Genomic DNA, 21,396 nt, shown 5'->3' with positions numbered 1-21,396 from the left:
GGAGATCTATTAGTCACAGCAGGCCAGGGACAGTGCTATATGAGGATAGTAAGATCCATGATAAACAATCTGCCCAGTTCTTCTAAGACCACATACCTTGCAGAGTAGTATTTTCTTTTTCTCCTAGCCGGTTTCCTTGTACCTGAACTGCTGCCAGTGATTCTGCAGGTAAATAGTTCTTGAGTGGTAACAACTTTATGAAAGTATTCTACCCAGCACCTAATGACACAAAGCTCCTCTGTCTTGATTGGTTATCCATGTGAGGAGTTTCCAATCCTGGGGAGGCCAGAAAGTTATCTCTATTCTTCATGAATATTTTTGACTGAGTTGTGTGTGGGCAAGCCCCATTCTGAAGAGGTGGAGGATTTTTCTGTCTCGCTTGTTTTCTTCCAGAATGGGTTCTATTTGGGTTCCCTGGGTAGTGGCTTTGTTAGTGACGGTAATCAGGCTGGATTCCTCCATGACTCAAGGCAGAGATTCTCCAGGTAAGGACACAGTGATTTCTTTCAGGTGTACATGCAAAAACTGGCGTGGGGGAGGAAGGCCTTTCCCTACAGGTCCAGGCTCCAGTCCAGACCGGAAGTGGCTTCTGGGTTCAAAGAGAGTCTTCTTCCCTTTGACAGGAAATTATTCCTTCCCTCTTTACCACATGCAATGGACCAGCAGGAAAAGGGTCTTCCTGTCCCAGAGCCACGGATTCAAGGAGTCCGGAGGCAGGAAAAAGGGAAACATTGCTTGCTTAGGGTCCTTATGGTATTAACGTCAGTCTGGAGAACTGTAAAAAATTGAGGCAGTCTGAGAATAGCTGCTATCCTTCAGCCAGGAGTTTGATGATTGTGACTGTTTCTGTATGTATCCAATTGGGGTATATGTGAACAAAAGAACTTGGAAACGAAGGTTGCTTCATTTGACATTTTTAAGCCCCTATAATATGGTCAGACTGTATGAAGCGATCTTGAGAAATGAGAGAAATTGAATGTATTAGCCCTGTCCTTGTGTTACCAGGTACATGTATCTACTGCTGTTATTTTTCCAGCTGAGGAGTTAAGCTATGCAAACATGAAGTGGTATTACATTCTGAAAACATATTTATCAGAAGAAAACAGGATATAATGTGCTAAAAACCAGAACCCCTTTGAACGTCAAAGTCTCATTAAACACAAAAGAGGAACAAACCTAGGGGTGTGGGGTGTGGGTGTGAGGAGATCATTATTCTTGGAGAACAGAAACCTCTCCGAGCTTATAATATCCGTTGAACAACAACAACACATACACAATCAGTAAGATCTAAACTGTGACACAGATCTGACTGAAAACTAACTTTTAAAAAATTTTTATTTAGAATGTAAGACAAAATAGAGATTTGGAGATTAGAGCCTTGTTTGAAATTAGCTGAGTTCGAGATGAGTCTGGCTGACCCAGGAAGGATGCTGCTGTCCTGACACTCAGTCCAATAGTTCCTCTGAACGTAGAAATGAAGGAAAATCGACACTTGAGATCAGTAACAATTATCCTTCAAGTCTCAACTGAAATGCCATTTCTTCAGGGAGCTCTTTCCTGATCAACTTACATTATTAACCCATTTGAATGTCCTTTTTTTTTTTTTAAATTTATTTATTTATTTATTTTTGGCTGTGTTGGGTCTTCGTTTCTGTGCGAGGGCTTTCTCCAGTTGCGGCGATCGGGGGCCACTCTTCATCGCGGTGCGCGGGCCTCTCACTGTCGCGGCCTCTCTTGTTGTGGAGCACAGGCTCCAGACGCGCAGGCTCAGTAGTTGTGGCTCACGGGCTTAGTTGCTCCGCGGCATGTAGGGATCTTCCCAGACCAGGGCTCGAACCCGTGTCCCCTGCATTGGCAGGCAGATTCTCAGCCACTGCGCCACCAGGGAAGCCCCTGAATGTCCTTTTATATTGTTCTCAAATGCACAGAATGGAGTTAATCTTCCCCAGTGACTTCACAGCACCTTGTAATCACTGATCAGAACAAGGACGCTCTCCTCTCTTCCCTTGTCTCCATTCTCACTCCCTCCCTGCCATTCTAATGTGCCTGGTATGTCTTTAAGTATGAGGGTGGCTTTTAAGGAGATGTAGCATTGTTTTCCTGTGTGTATTTAAAAAAATTGTTTTTATTGGAGTGTAATTGCTTTACAATATTGTGATAGTTTCTGCTGTACAACGAAATGAGTCAGCTATATGTATACATATATCCCCTTCCTCTTAGACCTCCCTCCCAACCCCGATCCCACCCATCTAGGTCATCACAGAGCACTGAGCTGAGCTTCTTGTGCGTTATAGCATGTTCCCACTAGCTATCTATTTTACACATGGTTGTGTATATATATGTCATTCCTAATGTCCCAATTCGTCCCACCCTCTCCTTCACCCCTGTTTCCACACGTCCATTCTCTATGTCTGCATCTCTGCTCCTACCCTGCAAATAGGTTCATCTGAACCATTTTTCTAGATTCCACGTATATGTGTTAATATACGGTATTTGTTTTTCTCTTTCTGGCTTACTTCACTCTGTATGACAAACTCTAGGTCCATCTACATCTCTGCAAATGATCCAATTTCCTTCCTTTTTATGGCTGAGTAATATTCCATTGTATATACGTACCACATCTTCTTTATCCATTCATCTGTCGATGGACACTTAGGTTGTTTCCACGTCCTGGCTATTGTAAATAGTGCTGCAATGAACATTGGGGTACATGTGTCCTGAATTATGGTTTTCTCAGGGTATATGCCCAGTAGTGGGATTGCTGGGTCATATGGTAGTTCTATTTTTAGTTTTTTAAGGAACCTCCATCCTGTCCTCCATAGAGGCTGTATCAATTTACATTCTCACCAACAGTGCAAGGAGGTTCCTTTTCTCCACACCCTCTTCAGCATTTATTGTTTGTAGATTTTTTGATGATGGCCATTCTGACAGGTGTGAGGTGATAGCTCATTGTAGTTTTGATTTGCATTTCTCCAATTAGTGATGTTGAGCAGCTTTTCATGTGCTTCTTGGCCATCTGTATGTCTACTTTGGTGAAATGTCTACTTTGGTGAAATGTCTACTTTGGTGAAATGTCTATTTAGGTCTTCTGCCCATTTTTTGGGTTGTTTGTTTTTTTGATATTGAGCTGCATGAGCTGTTTGTGTTATTTGGAGATTAATCCTTTGTCTGTTGCTTTGTTTGCAAATATTTTCTCCCATTCTGAAGATTGTGTTTTCATCTTGTTTATGGTTTCCTTTGCTGTGCAAAAGCTTTTAAGTTTTATTAGGTCCCATTTGTTTATTTTTGTTTTTATTTTCCTTACTCTAGGAGGTGGGGTCAAAAAAGATCTTGCTGTGGTTTATGTCAAAGAGTGTTTTTCCTATGTTTTCCTCTAAGTTTTCTAGTGTCCAGTCTTACATTTAGGTCTTTAATGCATTTGGAGTGTATTTTTGGGTATGGTGTTAGGGAGTGTTCTAATTTCATTCTTTTACATGTAGCTGTCCTGTTTTCCCAGCACCACTTATTGAAGAGATTGTCTTTTCTCCACTGTATGTTCTTACCTCCTTTGTCATAGTTTAGGTGACCATAGGTGCGTGGGTTTATCTCTGGGCTTTCTATCCTGTACCAGTGATCTATATTTCTGTTTTTGTGCCAATACCATACTGTCTTGATTACAGTAGCTTTGTAGTATAGTTTGAAATTGGAGAGCCTGATTCCTCCAGCTCTGTTTTTCTTTCTCAAGATTGCTTTGGCTATTCAGGGTCTTTTGTGTTTCCATACAAATTGTAAAATCATTTGTTCTAATTGTGTGAAAAATGCCATTGGTAATTTGAAAGGGATTGCATTGAATCTGTAGATCGCTTTGAATAGTGTGGTCATTTGCACAATATTGATTCTTCCCATCCAAGAACATGGTATATCTCTCCATCTGTTTGTGTCATCTTTGATTTCTTTCATCAGTGTTTTATAGTATTCTGAGTACAGGTCTTTTGCCTCCTTAGGAAGGTTTATTCCTAGGTATTTTATTCTTTTTTTTTGTGCTGGTAAATGGGATTGTTTCCTTAATTTCTCTTTCTGATTTTTCGTTGTTAGTGTATAGGAATGCAAGAGATTTCTGTGCATTAACTTTGTATCCTGCAAGTTTACCAAATTCATTGAGTAGCTCTAGTAGTTATCTGGTGGCATTTTTAGGATTTTCTATGTATAGTATCATGTCATGTGCAAACAGCGACAGTTTTACTTTTTTTTTTTTTTTTTTCCAATTTGTGTTCCTTTTATTTCTTTTTCTTCTCTGATTGCCATGGCTAGGACTTCCAAAACTATATTGAATAAGAGTGGCAAGAGTGGACATCCTTGTCTGGTTTCTGATCTTAGTGGAAAGGCTTTCAGTTTTTCACCATTGAGAATGATGTTGGCTGTGGGTTTGTCATATATGGCCTTTATTATTCAGTGGGCCAAAAAGTGCCTTTGGTTTTTTAAGTAAAAATAAAAGGCACATTTTTCATTTTCACCAAGAACTTTATTGAACAACGTATTCACCATTTTTTTACACTACCTTCTGCCAGTTTTCAGGCAACTTCATAATTCCATCTTCCCAAAACTTTTTATATTTTTGAGCAAAGAGCTGTTCCAGGTGCCTTGCATGGTCTTCCAGGGAATTGAATTTTTCTCCATTAAGAGAATATTGTAAAAACCGAAATACATGGAAATCCGAAGGCGCAATGTCTGGTCAATACACCAGATGAATCAGAAACTTCCCAGTGAAGCTGTAACAGTTTCTGCCTGGTCATCAAAGAAACATGCGGTCCTGCATTATCCTGATGGAAGATTATGCGTTTTCTGTTGATAATTCTGGAAACTTTTCGTCAAGTGCTGCTTTCAGTTGGTGTAATTGGGAGCAGTGCTTGTTGGAATTAATCGTTTGGTTTTCTGGAAGGAGCTCATAATAGAGGACTCCCTTCCAATCGCACCATATACACAGCATCACCTTCTTTGGATGAAGACCGGTCTTTGGTGTGGTTGCTGGAGGTTCATTTCCCTTGCCCCACGATCTCTTCCATTCCACATTATTGTATAGTAACCACTTTTCTTCGCCAATCACAATTTGTTTTAAAAACGGAACGTTTTCATTATGTTTCAGTAGCGAATCACATAAGGAAATATGGTCAAGAACGTTTTTTTCACTTAACTTATGTAGAACCCAAACGTCAAAGCCATTAACATAACCAAGCTGGTGCAAACGATTTTCAATGCTTGATTTGGATATTTTGAGTATGTCAGCTGTCTCCTGCGTGGTATAACACTGACTGTTCTCAATTACTGTTTTAATTTGATCGCTATCAACTTCAACTGGTCTACCCGGCAGTGGAGCATTGTCCAGTGAGAAATCTCCAGTATGAAACTTCGTGAACCACTTTTGACACGTTTGATCAGTCACAGCACCTTCTCCATACTTTGCACAAATCTTTTTGTGCATTTCAGTTGCATTTTTACCTTTCTTGAAATAGTAAAGCCTAATATGTTGAAAATGTTGCTTTTTTCTTCCATCTTCAATATTAAAATGGCTACACAAATATTCACCAATTTTGATAATTTTTTAAAAATGTATGCTGATACGACAGCTGTCGTATACAATCTAACAAAATTGTTTTGAATGAATTTAAAGACAACTAAGTTCTACTAGAGCCATCTTACAGAAAAAACCACACAAACCTTTTGGCCCACCCAATATGTTGAGGTAGGTTCCCTCTATGCCCATTTTCTGGAGAGTTTTTTTTTTTAATCATAAATGTGTGTTGAATTTTGTGAAAAGATTTTTCTGCATCTATTGATATGATCATATGGTTTATTTATTTATTTATTTGCTTGTTTGTTTATTTTTGGCTGCATTGGGTCTTTGTTGCTGTGTGCGGGCTTTCTCTAGTTGTGGCGAGTGGGGGCTACTCTTCATTGTGGTGTGCAGGCTTCTCATTGTGGTGGCTTCTCGTTGTGGAGCACAGGCTCTAGGCTCACAGGTTTCAGTAGTTGTGGCACGCAGGCTCAGTAGTTGTGGCTCACAGGCTTAGTTACTCCGTGGCATGTGGGATCTTCCTGGACCAGGGCTCGAACCCATGTCCCCTTCATTGGCAGGTGGATTCTTAACCACTGAGCCACCAGGGAAGCCCGATTATATGGTTTTTATTCCTTTATTTGTTAATATGGTGTATCACATTTATTGATTTGCATATACTGAAGAATCCTTGCATTCCTGGGACAAATCCCACTTGACCATGGTGTATGATCCCTTTAATGTGTTGTTGGATTCTGTTCGCTAGTATTTTGTTGAGGATTTTTGTGACTATGTTCATCAGAGATATTGGTCTGTAATTTTCTTTTTTCGTGTGTGATACCTTTGTCTGGTTTTGGTATCAGGGTGATGGTGGCCTCATAGAACGAATTTGGGAGTGTTCCTCTCTCTGAAATCTTTTGGAAGAGTTTGAGAAGTATAGGTGTCAGCTCTTCTCTAAATGTTTGATAGAATTCGCCTGTGAAGCCAACTCGTCCTGGACTTTTGTTTGTTGGAAGACTTTTAATCACAGTTTTAATTTCATTACTTGTGACAGGTCTGTTTATATTTTCTAATTCTTCCTGGTTCAGTCTTAGAAAATTGTACCTTTCTAAGAATTTGTCCATTTCTTCCAGGTTTTCCATTTTATTGGCATATAGTTGTTTGTAGTAGTCTCTTATGATCCTTTGTATTTCTGTGGTGTCAGTTGTAATTCTCCTTTTTCATTTCTAATTTTATTGATTTGCATCCTCTCCTTTTTTTTTCTTGATGAGTCTGGTTAAAGGTGTATCAATTTTGTTTATCTTCTCAAAGAACCAACTTCTAGTTTTATTGACATTACTATTGTTTTCTTCGTTTCTATTTCATTTATTTCTGCTCTGATCTTTATGATTTCTTTCCTTCTACTGACGTTGGGTTTTCTTTGTTCTTCTGTCTCTAGTTGCTTTAGGTGTAAGGGTAGATTTTTCATTTGAGGTTTTTCTTGTTTCTTGAGGTGAGATTGAATTGCTATAAACTTTCCTCTTAGAAAGTCTTTTGCTGCGTCCCATAGGTTTTGGGTCATCGTGTTTTTGTTGTCATTTATTTCTATGTATTTTTAAATTTCCTCTGTGATTTCTGCAGTGATCTCTTGGCTATTTAGTAGTGCACTATTTAGTCTCCATGTATTTGTGTTTTTTACAGTTTTTTTTTCCTGTAATTGATTTCTAATCTCATAGCATTGTGGTCGGAAAAGATGCTTGATACGATTTCAATTTTCTTAAATTTTTGAGGCTTGACTTGTGACCCAAGATGTGATCTACCCTGGAGAATGTTCCATGTGAACCTGAGAAGAAAGTGTATTCTGCCACTTTAGGTGGAATGTCCTATAAGTATCAATCAAATCTATCTGGTCTATTGTGTCATTTAAAGCTTGTATTTCCTTATTTATTTTCTGTCTGGATGATCTGTCCATTGGTGTAAGTGGGGTGTTAAAGTCCCCCACTATTACTGTGTTACTGTTGACTTCCTCTTTTATGGCTGTTAGCATTTGCCTTATGTATTGATGTGCTCCTATGTTGGGAGGATATTTAAATCATATTTATTTTATTTAAATCATAAATATTTATAATTGTTATATCTTCTTCTTAGATTGACCCCTTGGTCATTATGTAGTGTCCTTCATTATCTCTTATAACAGTCTTTATTTTAAAGTCTATTTTATCTGATATGAGTATTGCTACTCCAGCTTTCTTTTGATTTCCATTTGCGTGTGATATCCTTTTCCATCCCCTCACTTTCAGTCTGTATGTGTCCCTAGATCTGAAGTGGGTCTCTTGTAGACAGCACATATATGGGTCTTGTTTTAGTATCCATTCAGTCAGTCTGAGTCTTTTGGTTAGGGCATTTAATCCATTAACATTCAAGGTAATTATCGATATGTATGTTCCTACTGCAATTTTCTTAATTGTCTTGGGCTTGTTTTTTTTTTTTTTAATTTTATTTATTTATTTATTTTCTTATGGCTGTGTTGGGTCTTTGTTTCTGTGTGAGGGCTTTCTCCAGTTGCAGCAAGCGGGGGCCATTCTTCATCGCGGTGCATGGGCCTCTCACTATTGCGGCCACTCTTGTTGCGGAGCACAGGCTCCAGACACGCAGGCTCAGTAATTGTGGCTCACGGGCCTAGTTGCCCCGTGGCATGTGGGATCTTCCCGGACCAGGGCTCGAACCCGTGTTCCCTGCATTGGCAGGCAGATTCTCAACCGCTGCGCCGCCAGGGAAGCCCCTTGGGCTTGTTTTTGTGGGTCTTTTTCTTCTCTCGTGCTTCCCACTTAGAGAAGTTCTTTTAGCATTTGTTGTAAAGGTGGTTTGGTGGTGCTGAATTCTCTTAGCTTTTGCTTGCCTGAAAAGCTTTTGACTTCTCCATCGAATCTGAATGAGATCCTTGCTGGGTAGAATGATCTTGGTTGTAGGTTTTTCTCTTTCATCACATTAAATATATCCTGCCACTCCATTCTGGCCTGCAGAGTTTCTGCTGAAAAATCAGCTGATAACCTTATGGGGATTCCCTTGTATGTTATTTTTTGCTTTTCCCTTGCTGCTTAAAAAAATTTTCTTTTTATTTAATTTTTGTTAGTTTGATTAATATGTGTCTTGGTGTGTTTCTCCTAGGGTTTATCCTGTGTGGGACTCTCTGTGCTTTCTGGACTTGGGTGGCTATTTCCTTTCCCATGTTAGGGAAGTTTTTGACTATAATCTCTTCTAATATTTTCTCAGACCCTTTCTTTTTCTCTTCTTCTTCTGAGACCTTTATAATTCGAATGTTGGTGTATTTAATGTTGTCTCAGAGGTCTCTGAGCCTGTCTTCAATTCTCTTCATTCTTTTTTCTTTATTATGCTCCTTGGCAGTTATTTCCACCATTCTATCTTCAAGCCCACTTATTTGTTCTTCTGCTTCAGTTTTTCTGTTATTGATTCCTTCTATTGTATTTTTCATTTCAGTTACTGTGTTGTTCATCTTTGTTTATTCTTTAGTTTTTCTGGGTCTTTGTTAAACATTTCTTGTATTTTCTCGATCCATGCCTGAGTTCTATTTCCAAGATTCTGAATCATCTTTACTATCATTACTCTGAATTCTTTTTCAGGTAGGTTGACTATTACCTGTTCATTTAGTTGATCTTGTAGGTTTTTATCTTGCTCCTTCATCTGTAACATATTTTTTATTGTCTCATTTTTTTTTTTGTTTTTTTGGTTGGGTGGGACTGTGCTCCTGTCTTATTGGTGGTTTGGCCTGAGGCTTCCAGCCCTGGAGTTTGTAGGCTGTTGGGTAGAGCCGGGTCTTGGTGCTGAGATGAGGACCTCTGGGAGACCTCACTCTGATTAATATTCCCTGGGGTCTGAGGCTGTTAGTCCAGCAATTTGGACTCAGTGCTCCCACCATAGGAGCTGAACCCTGACCCCTGGCCTGGGAACCAAGATCCTGCAAGCTGCACAGGGTGGCAAAAAAATAAAAAAGGGCAGAAAGTAACAAAGAGTAAAAAATAATATAAGATTAGAAAACTAACAGATATGTTAGAAAAAATAAAATATAAATGAAACAACAACCAGAAGGTAAAACAGAATCACAATAGCAAAAATATAGGGAAAAAAAGGCCGGTAAAGGCCTTGGCTATGGGGGGTGGGGCTTAGGCATGGGCAGCTTTTAGGTGGGGGCAGTACCTACGCTTAAGCCCTTGGGGTGGGGGGTAGGAATTAGGCTCAGCGCCACTGGAGGGGCCCTGATGTGCCTCTGGCCTCAGAGTAGGGATGATCAGGCCTGAGACCTTAGCAAGGTCCCCGTTCACCTCTACTCTTCTTCCCCCACCCCCTCTCTCCCACACCCTTAGGACCCATGTGGCAGGAGGGGTCCCCGGATGGTGGAGGACTCAGGGCCCGAGTAGGCAGGGGAAATGCTATCCACGTTCCCCTGAGTCCTCTGAAACTCCTAGGGTCCCTCCGGGCATGGAAACCCCTCCCCTCCCCCAGCCACCCCTCAGGGGCACTGGTTCCCTCCGACCTCCACTTCGCTTTCCCCCTTGCTCCCCCGCATGTCCTCCCCAGTCACTCGGGGGTTTCTCCCATCCCCTTGGGTGTCAAGGTCCCCCACCAGCCTCTGGTAGGTGCCCTAGTTGCGGGAAGACACGAACTCCGCGTCCTCCTAGTCCGCCATCTTGACTCTGCTCCCTCCTGTGTGTATTTTTATTTTTTACTTTTTATTTATTTTTGTTTTTAAAAAAAATTTTTATAAATAGGTACCAGTGTTTTGAGGTGCACATTTATTAAATCAGAAAGACTCTGTTCATGTATTCTTTATTTATTTATTTTTAAAATTTACTTATTTTTGGCTGCGTTGGGTCTTCGTTGCTGCGCGCAGGGGCTATTCTTCGCTGCGGTGTGCGGGCCTCTCATTGGGGTGGCCTCTCCTGTTGTGGAGCATGGGCTCTAGGCACGTGTGCCCCAGCAGTTGTGGTGCACAGGCCTAGCCACTCCCCGGCATGTGGGATCCCCCCAGAGCAGGGCCCGAACCCGTGTCCCCCACATTGGCAGGTGGACTCTCAACCACTGCGCCACCAGGGAAGCCCCTGTGTGTATTTTTAAATTTTAATAAATGTCATCATGCGATGAATCACATTCTGTTTCTTTTCTTACCTAACACAATGCTTTTGAGCTCTACCTCGGTGTTTGTGTTTGTGAATCCAAACCTGTCTTTACTGATAGGGAAGCAGGTCAGGGAAGGGAAGTGTCTGTTTCTATGTAAAATAACTAGATATAGAACTAGAACTTAAGTGAACTGAGACCAATCCAGGTCCGTTTACCAGTTTGTCTCTTAAAATTGTCTAGATCTTCAAATCTAAGACAACTATCACCACCTTAGTTTGTTTGGGTTGCTATGACAAATGCCACAGATTGCATTGCTTATAAACAACAGAAATTTATTTCTCAAAGTTCTGGAGGCTGGGAAGTCCGAGATCAAGGCTGCAGCATTGTTGTGTTCTGGGAAAGGCTCTCTTTCTGGTTCAGAGCTGGCACCTTCTCTCTGTGTCATCACATGGTGGAAGGGGCTAGGGAGCTCTTTGGAGCCTCTTTTCTAGGGACACTAATCCCTTTCATCAGGAATCCATGCTCCTGACCTAAGTACCTCCCCCAACACCGCTGACTAATACCATTACCCTTGGGGGTTGGGATTTCAACATGTGAATGGAGGCAACACAAACGTCCAGACCACAATACACAATCATACTTTTTCTTACCTACGAAGACTGATTAAATAGCTTTGGGAAATTAAATTGTTTTGGAGAACATGCCAATTAGAAAAGAGTTACATTGTATGAAAGTTAGTATAGATTTCAAACTAATCACTATCGATACTAATAAGGTACTTTGAAAGTGGAAAATCATAATGGAGAATGGATTTGCATTTTTATTTATTTATTTAAAGTTTATTTTTTTAAAAATTATTTATTTATTTATGTTTGGCTGCGTTGGGTCTTCGTTGCTGCACGCCGGATTTTTCTAGTTGCAGCGTGCGGGCTTCTCATTATGGTGGCTTCTGTGGTGGAGCACGGGCTCTAGGCTTGCAGGCTTCAGTAGTTGTAGCACACAGGCTCAGTAGTTGTGGCTCGCGGGCTCTAGAGTGCAGGCTCAGTAGTTGTGGTGCACGGGCTTACTTGCTCCGTGGCATGTGGGATCTTCCTGGAACAGGGCTCAAACCCATGTTCCCTGCATTGGCAGAGAGATTCTTAACCACTGTGCCACCAGGGAAGTCCCTAAAATTTATTTTTTATTGAAGTATGGTTGAATCACAATGTTGTGTTCATTACTGCTGTACAGCAAAGTGACTCAGTTATACATTCTTTTTCATATTCTTTTCCATTATGGTTTATCACAGGATATTGAAGGATTTGGATTTTTTAATTCATTCTTCAGTGGAAGTGTTTAATATAAAAGCCTCCAGAGAAGGTTTAAGTTAGCCCTATATTCACCATGTTATTACAACCGCCAGAACTGTGCATACAGGGCCAATGATGATGATGATGATAATAAAAGGCATCTTCAAGTCATGAATTAATATTATTTTACCCAACATAGATAGAGGTGATGAGGTCATTACCTTACTAGAGCCAACAGAGGGGATGAGGTCTCTGAGTAATTGTGCAAAGGAAAATGTCCATAAGAAAATTCATTAAAAAAAAATTTGTTTTTGGCTGCGCCACCTGGAATCTTAGTTCCCCAACCAGGGATCGAACCTACGCCCCCTGCAGTGGAAGCACAGAGTCTTAACCACTGGACCACTAGGGAAGTCCCCAGAAGAAAATTCTTGAGAAAACCCATAGTGAGTGGAAAGTAGAAGGGGAGATTATTTCACACCTACTATGAACCTAATCTGAATTTCTTTACCCCACCTCCATCCTCCTTTCACTTTACTCCAGAAGGAACATATAGAATTAGCCTACTAACGGCAAGAATACTATTGAACTATTCCATACAGGGCTGGGAATTCTTGGGCTTCTGAAAGTTTGGCTTGGAGAAACTTAGCACAGTGTCTGGCAAAACGCAAACAGTCTATAAATATTGGTCAAAGGAATGAATATTTGTTGAATGAAAGTTTATGTCTCTGGACTCATTCTGACTTTCTTCTTTGGGTTACATGTCTCCTGTTTGGCTGGCCTGGTAAGCTGGACCTCAGGCTTCTTTCAAAGAAGAATGGGTGTCTCTTTGCTAAGAGGAACCAGGGTGGGGCCCAGGGGAGCAGAGGCTACTTTGGCCGATTTACTGAGGTCAAAGGCCTCCTCTCCAATCAATGTGGTCTGGCATAATAAACCAGGTATGGGTTTCCTAATTGGGGCTGGTTCATAGTCTTTTTTTTGGTTTTCTAGAAGATTTTGTGATTCAGGCAAAGGCTGACTGTTACTTCACCAATGGGACAGAAAATGTGCAGTTTGTGGTCAGATTCATCTTTAACCTGGAGGAGTATGCACGTTTTGACAGCAACTTGGGGATGTTTGTGGCCTTGACGGAGCTGGGCCAGCCTGACGCTGAGCTGTGGAACAATCGGCCCGATATACTGGCAAGGAGTAGAGCCTCTGTGGATGCGCTCTGCAGACACAACTACAAGCTGGGTGCACCCTTCACTGTGGGGAGAAAAGGTGAGGTGTAAGGTGGGAACTGGTTCAGGAATCTCCCCCGTGTGAGCCTGGCCGTGGCTCTTCTTCCTCGTACTGGGCAGTTTCCTGCTTCAGGATAGATGGGTCAGGAACAGGGGAGTCTGTATATATTCTGTCCTCAATTGTGACTCACTCACTATCCTCAGGGGTCAGTTCACTGTGGTCTTGTGTCCCAGACCCCCAGTTCTCGGGGACTTTAAGGGCTAGTGTCTTCCCAAATAAAAGGGGCAATTGTGGGCATGTGATAAAGCCTAAATCCTCCTTGCGGCACTAACATATCCAGTGTTTGAGTCTTTGGGGGTGAGATTTTCCCACATTTCCAGTTTCTACTTGGGTGATTTGGGAAAGAGATTTGGAGCTGAGATAACCTTTAATGAAACTCCTGTGTTGGCTTTGTGGATTTCCTTCACCATGTCTCATTTCTTCTCTCCCCCGCTAGTGCAACCAGAGGTGACAGTGTATCCAGAGAGGATCCCAGCCTTGCAGCACCGCAATCTGCTGCTTTGCTCTGTGACAGGTTTCTACCCAGGGGACATCAAGATCACGTGGTTCCGGAATGGGCAGGAACAGAGAGAGGGGGTCATGTCCACTGGCCTCATTAGGAATGGAGACTGGACCTTTCAGACAATGGTGATGCTGGCAATGACACCTGAACTTGGAGACGTCTACACCTGCCTTGTTGATCATCCCAGCCTGCTGAGCCCTGTTTCTGTGGAGTGGAGTGAGAATCAGCTTATACTTTCTGGACGAAACTCGGCCAATCTGACTCAAGACCTGTGTTACCTCTGTGTTCATCTTGGCTACAACACTAGTTCTTCTTCCCTCTGATCTGAGGGAGTCATAGAAATTGGGGTCTTTGGGTTGGGGTGGGAAAAAACATGGCAGATAGCTATCCTTGGATCTTCCAAGAAATATGGAGGTGTAATCACCTTGTCACTTACTTCCAACTTTGGGAACTACTGTCCTCTAATGCTTTGGTCTTGGCATTTAGGGGGGCATTATTATTGGCTATAAGAATCATTAACAGAAACTCCATGAGTACAAACCTTGGCTTCAAAGATGTAGTCCTTCCCTAGATAGCATTGGATTGGTGTCCAGCACAGGTTCTGGGATTTCAGGAAGGTACACCAAATACTGGGAGATTTTGGCTCACTTTAATACATGTTTTCCATAGGGGCTCAGTCTGAATATTCTTGGAGAAAGATGCTGAGTGGAATTGCAGCCTTCCTGGTTGGGTTAGTCTTCCTTCTGGTGGGGATCGTCATCCACACCAGGGCTCGGAAAGGTAATGAACTCTGAGGAGTACCCTTGCCACCTGCCCCCTGGTTTTCCCCACTTCCCACTTTTCCTAACGTCTAAGATGCAAGGCAGGGAGGGCTGATCATACCTCTCAGGGATCACTGGGATAGTTTTTCCTGAAGCCAGAAACATTCCGGGGGGTAATTGGAGATGGAGTTCTGATACTCTGGGTCATCCCCCATCGCTCAGGATAATCACAACATTTGGTTCTAACTGGGGTATCCTATTTCTTCCTTTTTTATTGTAGGACGTGTGGAGACTCTGTTGTCTGGTGCTGAGGTAATGTCTCCTTCCTTAGCTTTTGGTGCCAGATCATTCACCCATCCTTTGGCGGAGGGAGGGTCACGGGGATAAGATGTAAGTGACTCTGGCTGGGTGCGCTGCCTGCTGAGTCCCTGTGCTGGAGGGTGGGGGACTCACGGGACTTTATCACTGTCCCTGCAGGTCCCAAGAGCAGTTCTTCGTCCATAACCACATTAAGGTCCTAATAGAAGCTTCTCCCCCTGGAGCCTGAAGAGGGATCGAGTGGTCCTGGATTAAGTGAAGGACATTCATGAGGTCAATGTTCTGGATGACTCGTTTCCATGCGACCTTGGAGGAGTCCTGAACTGATTCTAGAGTCTTGTGTTCTGAGATCACGCATCTCTCATCCTTGTGCCCTTCTTCCTCCTCCTTGTCTATACTAGTCCCCATTTCCAAGGACAGTGTCCAGAAATTCCCCTAAGACCTAGCTCCTTCCAATCCCAAACTTTACTTTTCTGTGGTCCAACCCTAATCCCTCTAAGTCGTGATCTCCATCTTTCTCTCTTCCAAAGGCAGCCCCACAGTCTTCAGAAGACAAACGTTCAGATAGTCACTGCTCCCTTTTCATTGTTTTTTTAAAAGACTTTTTCCTTTAAAATAAAACTGAGATAGAGATAACCACATAAAATGTATAATTCAATACATGACTTAAGGCAAAACCCCTGTAATCAATGCTCAGTCCAAGAAATAGAACTTTTCCAGCCGCTGCATAAGTCTCCCTGCTGCAGGCCAATCAAAGCCCACTCCCTCCTCTCAAAAGTAGTCATATCCTTGCAAACTATTTGGGCCTTGAATTTCCTTTGAGGGATGATTTTTATTACACTTACAATTTTAAAAAAATCATCTGTAGGACTATACAGATTGTCTAATTTCGGGGTCACCTTTGGTAAATTTTGTGGGGTAGATTAATTAGGGTACAAAGTATTTATCATTCATCTCATGGAGATGTAGCTGGCCCTGGACTTAGACCATTCTGAGAGTACGTCTAAAGAAGGCTTACAGCTTTTACTTTCCTATTGGAAGTCCTGAGCCATCAGGTAAGAAGTTTGCCTTCAATGCTGATGGGACCACATAGGCCACGTTAGAGGCACTGGAATTGCTGAGGGAGAGAGTGTCTCCGTGTCCCAGTTGAGCCTCCAGAGGACCCCAGCCCCAGCTACCATCTGACTGCAACCACATGAGAGACCCTCTGTGAAAACCACCTTCTAAGCTCAATCAACTCCCAGAACTGTGAAAAATCATTAAATGGCTGTAGTTTTAAGCCACTAAGTTTGGGTATAATTTGTTATACAGAAATAGATCATGAAATGTTGTTTTTGGGTGTAATTTGTTATACAGAAATAGATCATGAAATGTTGTTTTTCAAAGAATTTTATCAAAACAACAAATCAACCGGCACAAAATTCTTTATATCCTGTTAGTATCTTTTAATGTTTGTAGAATCTGTAGGAATGGCATCTTTTTGTTACAGATGTTAGTAATTTGTAATTTGGATTTTTCTTCCTTATCAGTCTTGCAGGTGGTTTATCAAAAAAAAAAAAAAAAAAAAGAAGAAAAAAAGAAAACTCTAGCTTTGTGATTTTCTTTATTATACATCTATTGTCCATTCTATTTCCTCTCTTATCTTCATTATTTCATTTGAATATATATGGAAGGGTTTAATTCTGGGCTCTCTTTTCTGTTCCACTGGTCTATGTGTCCATTTTAATGCCAGTACTATACTGTTTTTATTACTATAGTTTGAAACCAGGAAGTGCGAAACCTCTGGCTTTGTTCTTCCTTCTCAGGGTTGCTTTGGGTATTCTGGGTCTTTTGTAGTTTATGATTTTTTTGCTATACAGGTTGCTAGTCCTACCTCGTTCACTTAAAACTTGGTATATTAGTCCTTTGCATGGCTATATCACAATTCATCCATTCTCTCTCTTAAAATTAAGACTGTTTCTTTTCTCTTCAATTACTTTTTTTATATGTCATCTGGGGCACATGTATGAGAATTTATTTAGAATGTTTTTATCTAGGATGGAAGTCTGGGATTATCCAACTACCCAAAGGGATATATACCAATATTTAACATATTTTATAATTTTTTGATGTACAGAATTTCATAATCAAGACAAAGTTGTCAGTTTTTCTTTATGAATTTGGAAATAATTTTGTTATTCCTAACCTGGTGCAACAAACATTCAATTACAAGTCTCTTTAAGATCATGTAGGATTGTTTCTTTTAGATAGATATTGTCTTAGTCCATTCAGGCTACTACAACCAAATACCATAAACTGAGTAGCTTATAAACAGCAGAAATTTATATCTCACAGTTCTGGAGGTGGGAAGTCTGAGATCAGGATACCAGCAAGGTCGGGTTCTGGTGAAAACCCTCTTCTGGGTTTGCAGACTGTCAATATCTCACTGTGGCCTCACATGGTGGAAGGGAAGACCCTGGTCTCTTTGGCCCTTTATAAGGGCACTAATCCCATTCATAAGGGGTCCACCTTCAGGATTTAATCACCCCCCAAAGCTCTACATCTTAATACCATCACATTAGGGACTAGGTTTCAGCAGATACATTTTGTAGAGGCACAAACATTCAGAACATTACAGATATATGGGTGTGGATTTTATTGTTGTTGTCAATCATGTAACATTTGCACTTTAATTTTTTAATAGATACCACCAAACTCCCACTCATCCATGACGCTACTAATAATATATGAGAATCCATTCCCACAGACTCTTGTAAATCCTTTATTTAAAAAAACCAGACTATTATATTTGCCAATTTGGGGGAGAAATATTTCATCACATTGCTGTTTGAATTTGTATTTTTTTCTGATTATTGGTGTGTTTGAGTAAATATTTTATGTTTATTGGCCTTTGGTGTATTTGCTTCTGTAAATAGTCTGTATCTTTGCTCACTTTTCTGTTGTTTATTTTTGTTCATTTATTTGTTGATTTGTTGGCAATTTTACACAATAAGAAAGTTAGCCCATTGTCAGCCTTGTGTGTTGCAAAGTTTTCTGAGCTTTACATATTTCTTTAAAATTTATTTAATCCATGCAAATAAATTTAAAATTTTTATTCAAATACATATTTTTCTTTATGTCTTCTAGACTTTCTGTCTTGCTTAGGAAGACTCTTTTTCTTTTAAGAAAGATTATTTTAACAGGCTTCTTGAGGTATAATTTACTTACCACAAATTCACTCTTTGTACATGTAAAATTTAATGCTTTCAGTGAATTATAGTTTTTTTCTTTTAATTTATTTTTTATTGAGGTAACATTGGTTTATAACACTATATAAGTTTTATGTTACAACCTTATATTTCTACTTTGGTACACACTAGAGCATGCTCACTGCCAGATTTAGTTTCCATTCATCTTCAGAGAGTTTATCCCCTTTACCCATTTCACCCTTCTCCCACTTCTGGGTATTTATCCAAAGACTATGAAAACTCTAACTCGAAAAGATATATGCGTCCCCATGTTTATCACAACATTATTTGCAATAACCAAGATATGGAAACAACCTAAGTGCCCACCAACAGATGAATGGATAAAAAAAAATGTGGTATATATATATGTGTATATATATATATATATATATATATACATATATATACATATACATATATATATATATATATATATATATATATATATATATGTATACACACAAACACGCACATACAATGGAATACTACCAGCTGTAAAAAAGATGATCCCTGGTGGCGCAGTGGTTGAGAATCTGCCTGCCAATGCAGGGGACACGGGTTCAAGCCCTGGTCTGGGAGGATCCCATATGCCACGGAGCAACTAAGCCCGTGAGCCACAACTACTGAGCCTGCACGTCTGGAGCCTGTGCTCTGCAACGGGAGAGGCCCGCGACAGTGAGAGGCCCACACACCGTGATGAAGAGTGGCCCCCACTCGCCGCAACTGGAGAAAGCCCTTGCACAGAAACGAAGACCCAACACAGCCAAAAAAAAAAAAAAAAATTCTATGAGAACAAAGTTAAAAAAAAAAAAAAAAAGATGAAGTCTTGCCATTTGCAACCACATGGATGGACCTTGAGTGTATGACCCTAAGTAAAATAAGTCAGATGGAGAAAGAGAAATTATGTATGATTTTACTGATACGTGGAATGCAAAAACAAGTAAATAAAGACAAAATAAACAAGACATACCAAACAAAAATAAATGCTTAGATACAGAGAACAGAGTAGTGGTTACAGTGGTGTCTTTTGATTGGTTAATTCAATCTATTTACATTTAGGGTGAATATTGATAGATGAGGATATGGTACTGCCATTCTATCTTTTGTTTTCTGGTTGTTTTATATCTCTATTGCTTCTTTTTTCTTTGTGTTTCTATCTGCCATTTTAGTTTGGTGGTGTTAAAGGATGTTTTTCTCAGTTTCCTCTTTTTTAATGTTTCATGTCTCTATTCTGGGTTTATGTTTTGTTGTTACCATGAGATTTGTATAAAATATCTCATATATAAAATAGTCTTTTTTTCTGCTGATAGCATCTTATCTTCATTTACCTATATGGCTTCTGTATTTTTCCTCTTCCCTTTTTATGTTTTTGTTGTCTCAAATTATCCCTTATGTTGTGTTTGTTCTCAAATTGAAGTAGCTCTAGTTATTTTTATGCCTCACCCCCTTCTTTTACCTTTACGCTACAATAAGTGTTTGAAAACCTATTCTGATACAGAGCTGCAATTTTCTGATTCTGTCTGTGTATCACCTTACTCAAAGTTGTGTGTACATTTTACCTTTTTGAAAGCAGCTCTTTTGCCCCTTTCCTATTTGCCCATTTCTGTTCCCCTCTAACCTTAAAAGAACCTCATTATAGGAATGAGATCACTAGGCAATTGAAACTAACTCCCGACTTATGCTCTCCTGAATGCACACCATGCCTTGTCTAACCTGTTGATTCTTTTCCTAGATAAAAAGCAGTTAAAAAATGACTAGCTCTCTACCCGCAGCAGCCCAACCCCCCAAGCAATCCTGCAGGAGATCACGCAGGCAAGATAACATCTGAAGAGAGAGTCAGCCAGTCTGCACTCAATGGAGAATGATGCAGAACCCAGCCTCCTGACTTGGTGATTCACTGAGATTCTTTCCCTCCATTTTTCCCTTTAAAAACTGTCATGGCTGAGCAGAATCTTTGGAGTTGGTTTGGGAAACAAGTCCACCTTCTCCCCAGATTGCTGGCTTTTCTGATTAAAGCATGTTTCCTTTCTACTGACACTTGCCTCTCAAATTATTGGCTTATGAGTGGCGAGCAACTGAACCTGTGTTCAGTTACATTTTTATTTCTGGTAGAAGAGCTCCTTCTTACATCTCTTGTAAGGAAGGTATACGTTGATGAGCTCTCTCAGCTTTCGTTTGTCTGAGAAAGTCTTTATTTCTCCTCATCTCTGAATGACAACGTTGTTGGATAGAGCATTCTTGGCTGACAGTTATCTTTCAGTATTTTGAGAATGTCATTCTACTCCCTCTTGACCTGTAGAATTTCTGCTAAGAACTCTGCTGATAAACTAATGGGGGTTCCTTTGCAGGTTACGATCCTTTTTTCCCTGGATGCCTTTAAAAAATTCTCTGTCCTTGACTTTTTTTTTTTTTCTTTTTGGCTGTGCTGTGCAACATGTGGAATCTTAGTTCCCTGACCAGGGATTGAACCTGTGCCCCCTGCAGTGGAAGCACGGAGTCCTAACCACTGGACCACCAGGGAAGTCCCTGTCATTGACTTTTGACAATTTTAATATAATGTGTCTTGGAGATGGTCTTTTTGCATTGAGTTAATGAGGGGCTCTATTTGCTTCATTGACTTGTAGATTCAGTTCCTTCCCCTGGTTGGGAAGTTCTCAGCCATTCTTTCTTTTTATTATATTTTTAAAAATTTATTTATTTTATTTATTCTTTTTTTTTTTGGCTGTGTTGGGTCTTCGTTGCTGCGTGTGGGCTTTCTCTAGTTGAGGCAAGTGGGGGCTACTCTTCCTTGTGGTGCGCGGGCTTCTCATTACAGTGGCTTCTCCTGTTGCGGAGCATGGGCTCTAGGCGCACAGGCTTCAGTAGTGACTCATGGGCTCTAGAGCGCAGGCTCAGTAGTTGTGGCTCACGGGCTTAGTTGCTCCACGGCATGTGGGATCTTCCTGGACCAGGGCTTGAACCCGTGTCCCCTGCATTGGCAGGCGGATTCTTAACCACTGCACCACCAGGGAAGCCCCTCAGCCGTTATTTCTTTAAATAAACTTCTCTCCTCCCGTCTCGCTCTCTTCTTCTGAGATACCCATCACCCTAATGTTGCCCTTCCTAAAAGAGTCAAATGGCTCTCATAGAATTTCCTCATTTAAAAAAGATTTTCGTGCTTGCTTTGGCAGTACATATACTAAAATTGGAACCATATAGAGAGAGATTAGCATGGCCCCTGTGCAAGGATGACACGCAAATTCGTGAAGCGTTCCATATTTTTATAGATAGCTAGTGGGAAGCAGCCACATAGCACAGGGAGATCAGCTTGATGCTTTGTGACCACCTAGAGGGGTGGGATATAGGGAGGGTGGGAGGGAGGCGCAAGAGGGAGGAG

At 40.8% G+C, this 21,396-nt stretch overlaps 1 protein-coding gene and 1 non-coding gene across 3 annotated transcripts; both read left to right on the top strand.

Annotated features, from left to right (window-relative positions):
• The first annotated feature begins 116 nt into the window (after window positions 1-116).
• On the top strand, window positions 117-14,996 carry LOC137773013 (HLA class II histocompatibility antigen, DO beta chain). Of its 2 annotated transcripts, XM_068557314.1 has the most exons (7): window positions 117-130; window positions 394-485; window positions 12,922-13,191; window positions 13,649-13,930; window positions 14,384-14,494; window positions 14,756-14,787; window positions 14,953-14,979. In XM_068557314.1, the coding sequence occupies exons 2-7, from the start codon at window positions 395-397 to the stop codon at window positions 14,977-14,979; spliced, it is 813 nt and encodes a 270-aa protein (XP_068413415.1). In that variant the 5' UTR covers window positions 117-130; window position 394. The 2 variants fall into 2 exon arrangements, with proteins under 2 accessions (XP_068413415.1, XP_068413413.1); XM_068557312.1 differs by lacking the exons at window positions 117-130; window positions 14,756-14,787 and having other exon boundaries at window positions 395-485; window positions 14,953-14,996.
• A 6,178-nt stretch (window positions 14,997-21,174) lies between these two features.
• LOC137774367 (U6 spliceosomal RNA) lies at window positions 21,175-21,282 on the top strand. Its single transcript, XR_011075888.1, has one exon. It is a non-coding gene; the product is annotated as a U6 spliceosomal RNA (small nuclear RNA).
• The last annotated feature ends 114 nt before the right edge of the window (window positions 21,283-21,396 follow it).

The sequence above is a fragment of the Eschrichtius robustus genome, chromosome 12, assembly GCF_028021215.1.
Source record: "Eschrichtius robustus isolate mEscRob2 chromosome 12, mEscRob2.pri, whole genome shotgun sequence".
In the NCBI taxonomy this organism is placed as follows: Eukaryota; Metazoa; Chordata; class Mammalia; order Artiodactyla; family Eschrichtiidae; genus Eschrichtius; species Eschrichtius robustus.
The sequence above is the reverse complement of the archived record's forward strand: the minus strand, read 5'-3'. Positions and strand labels throughout refer to the sequence as shown.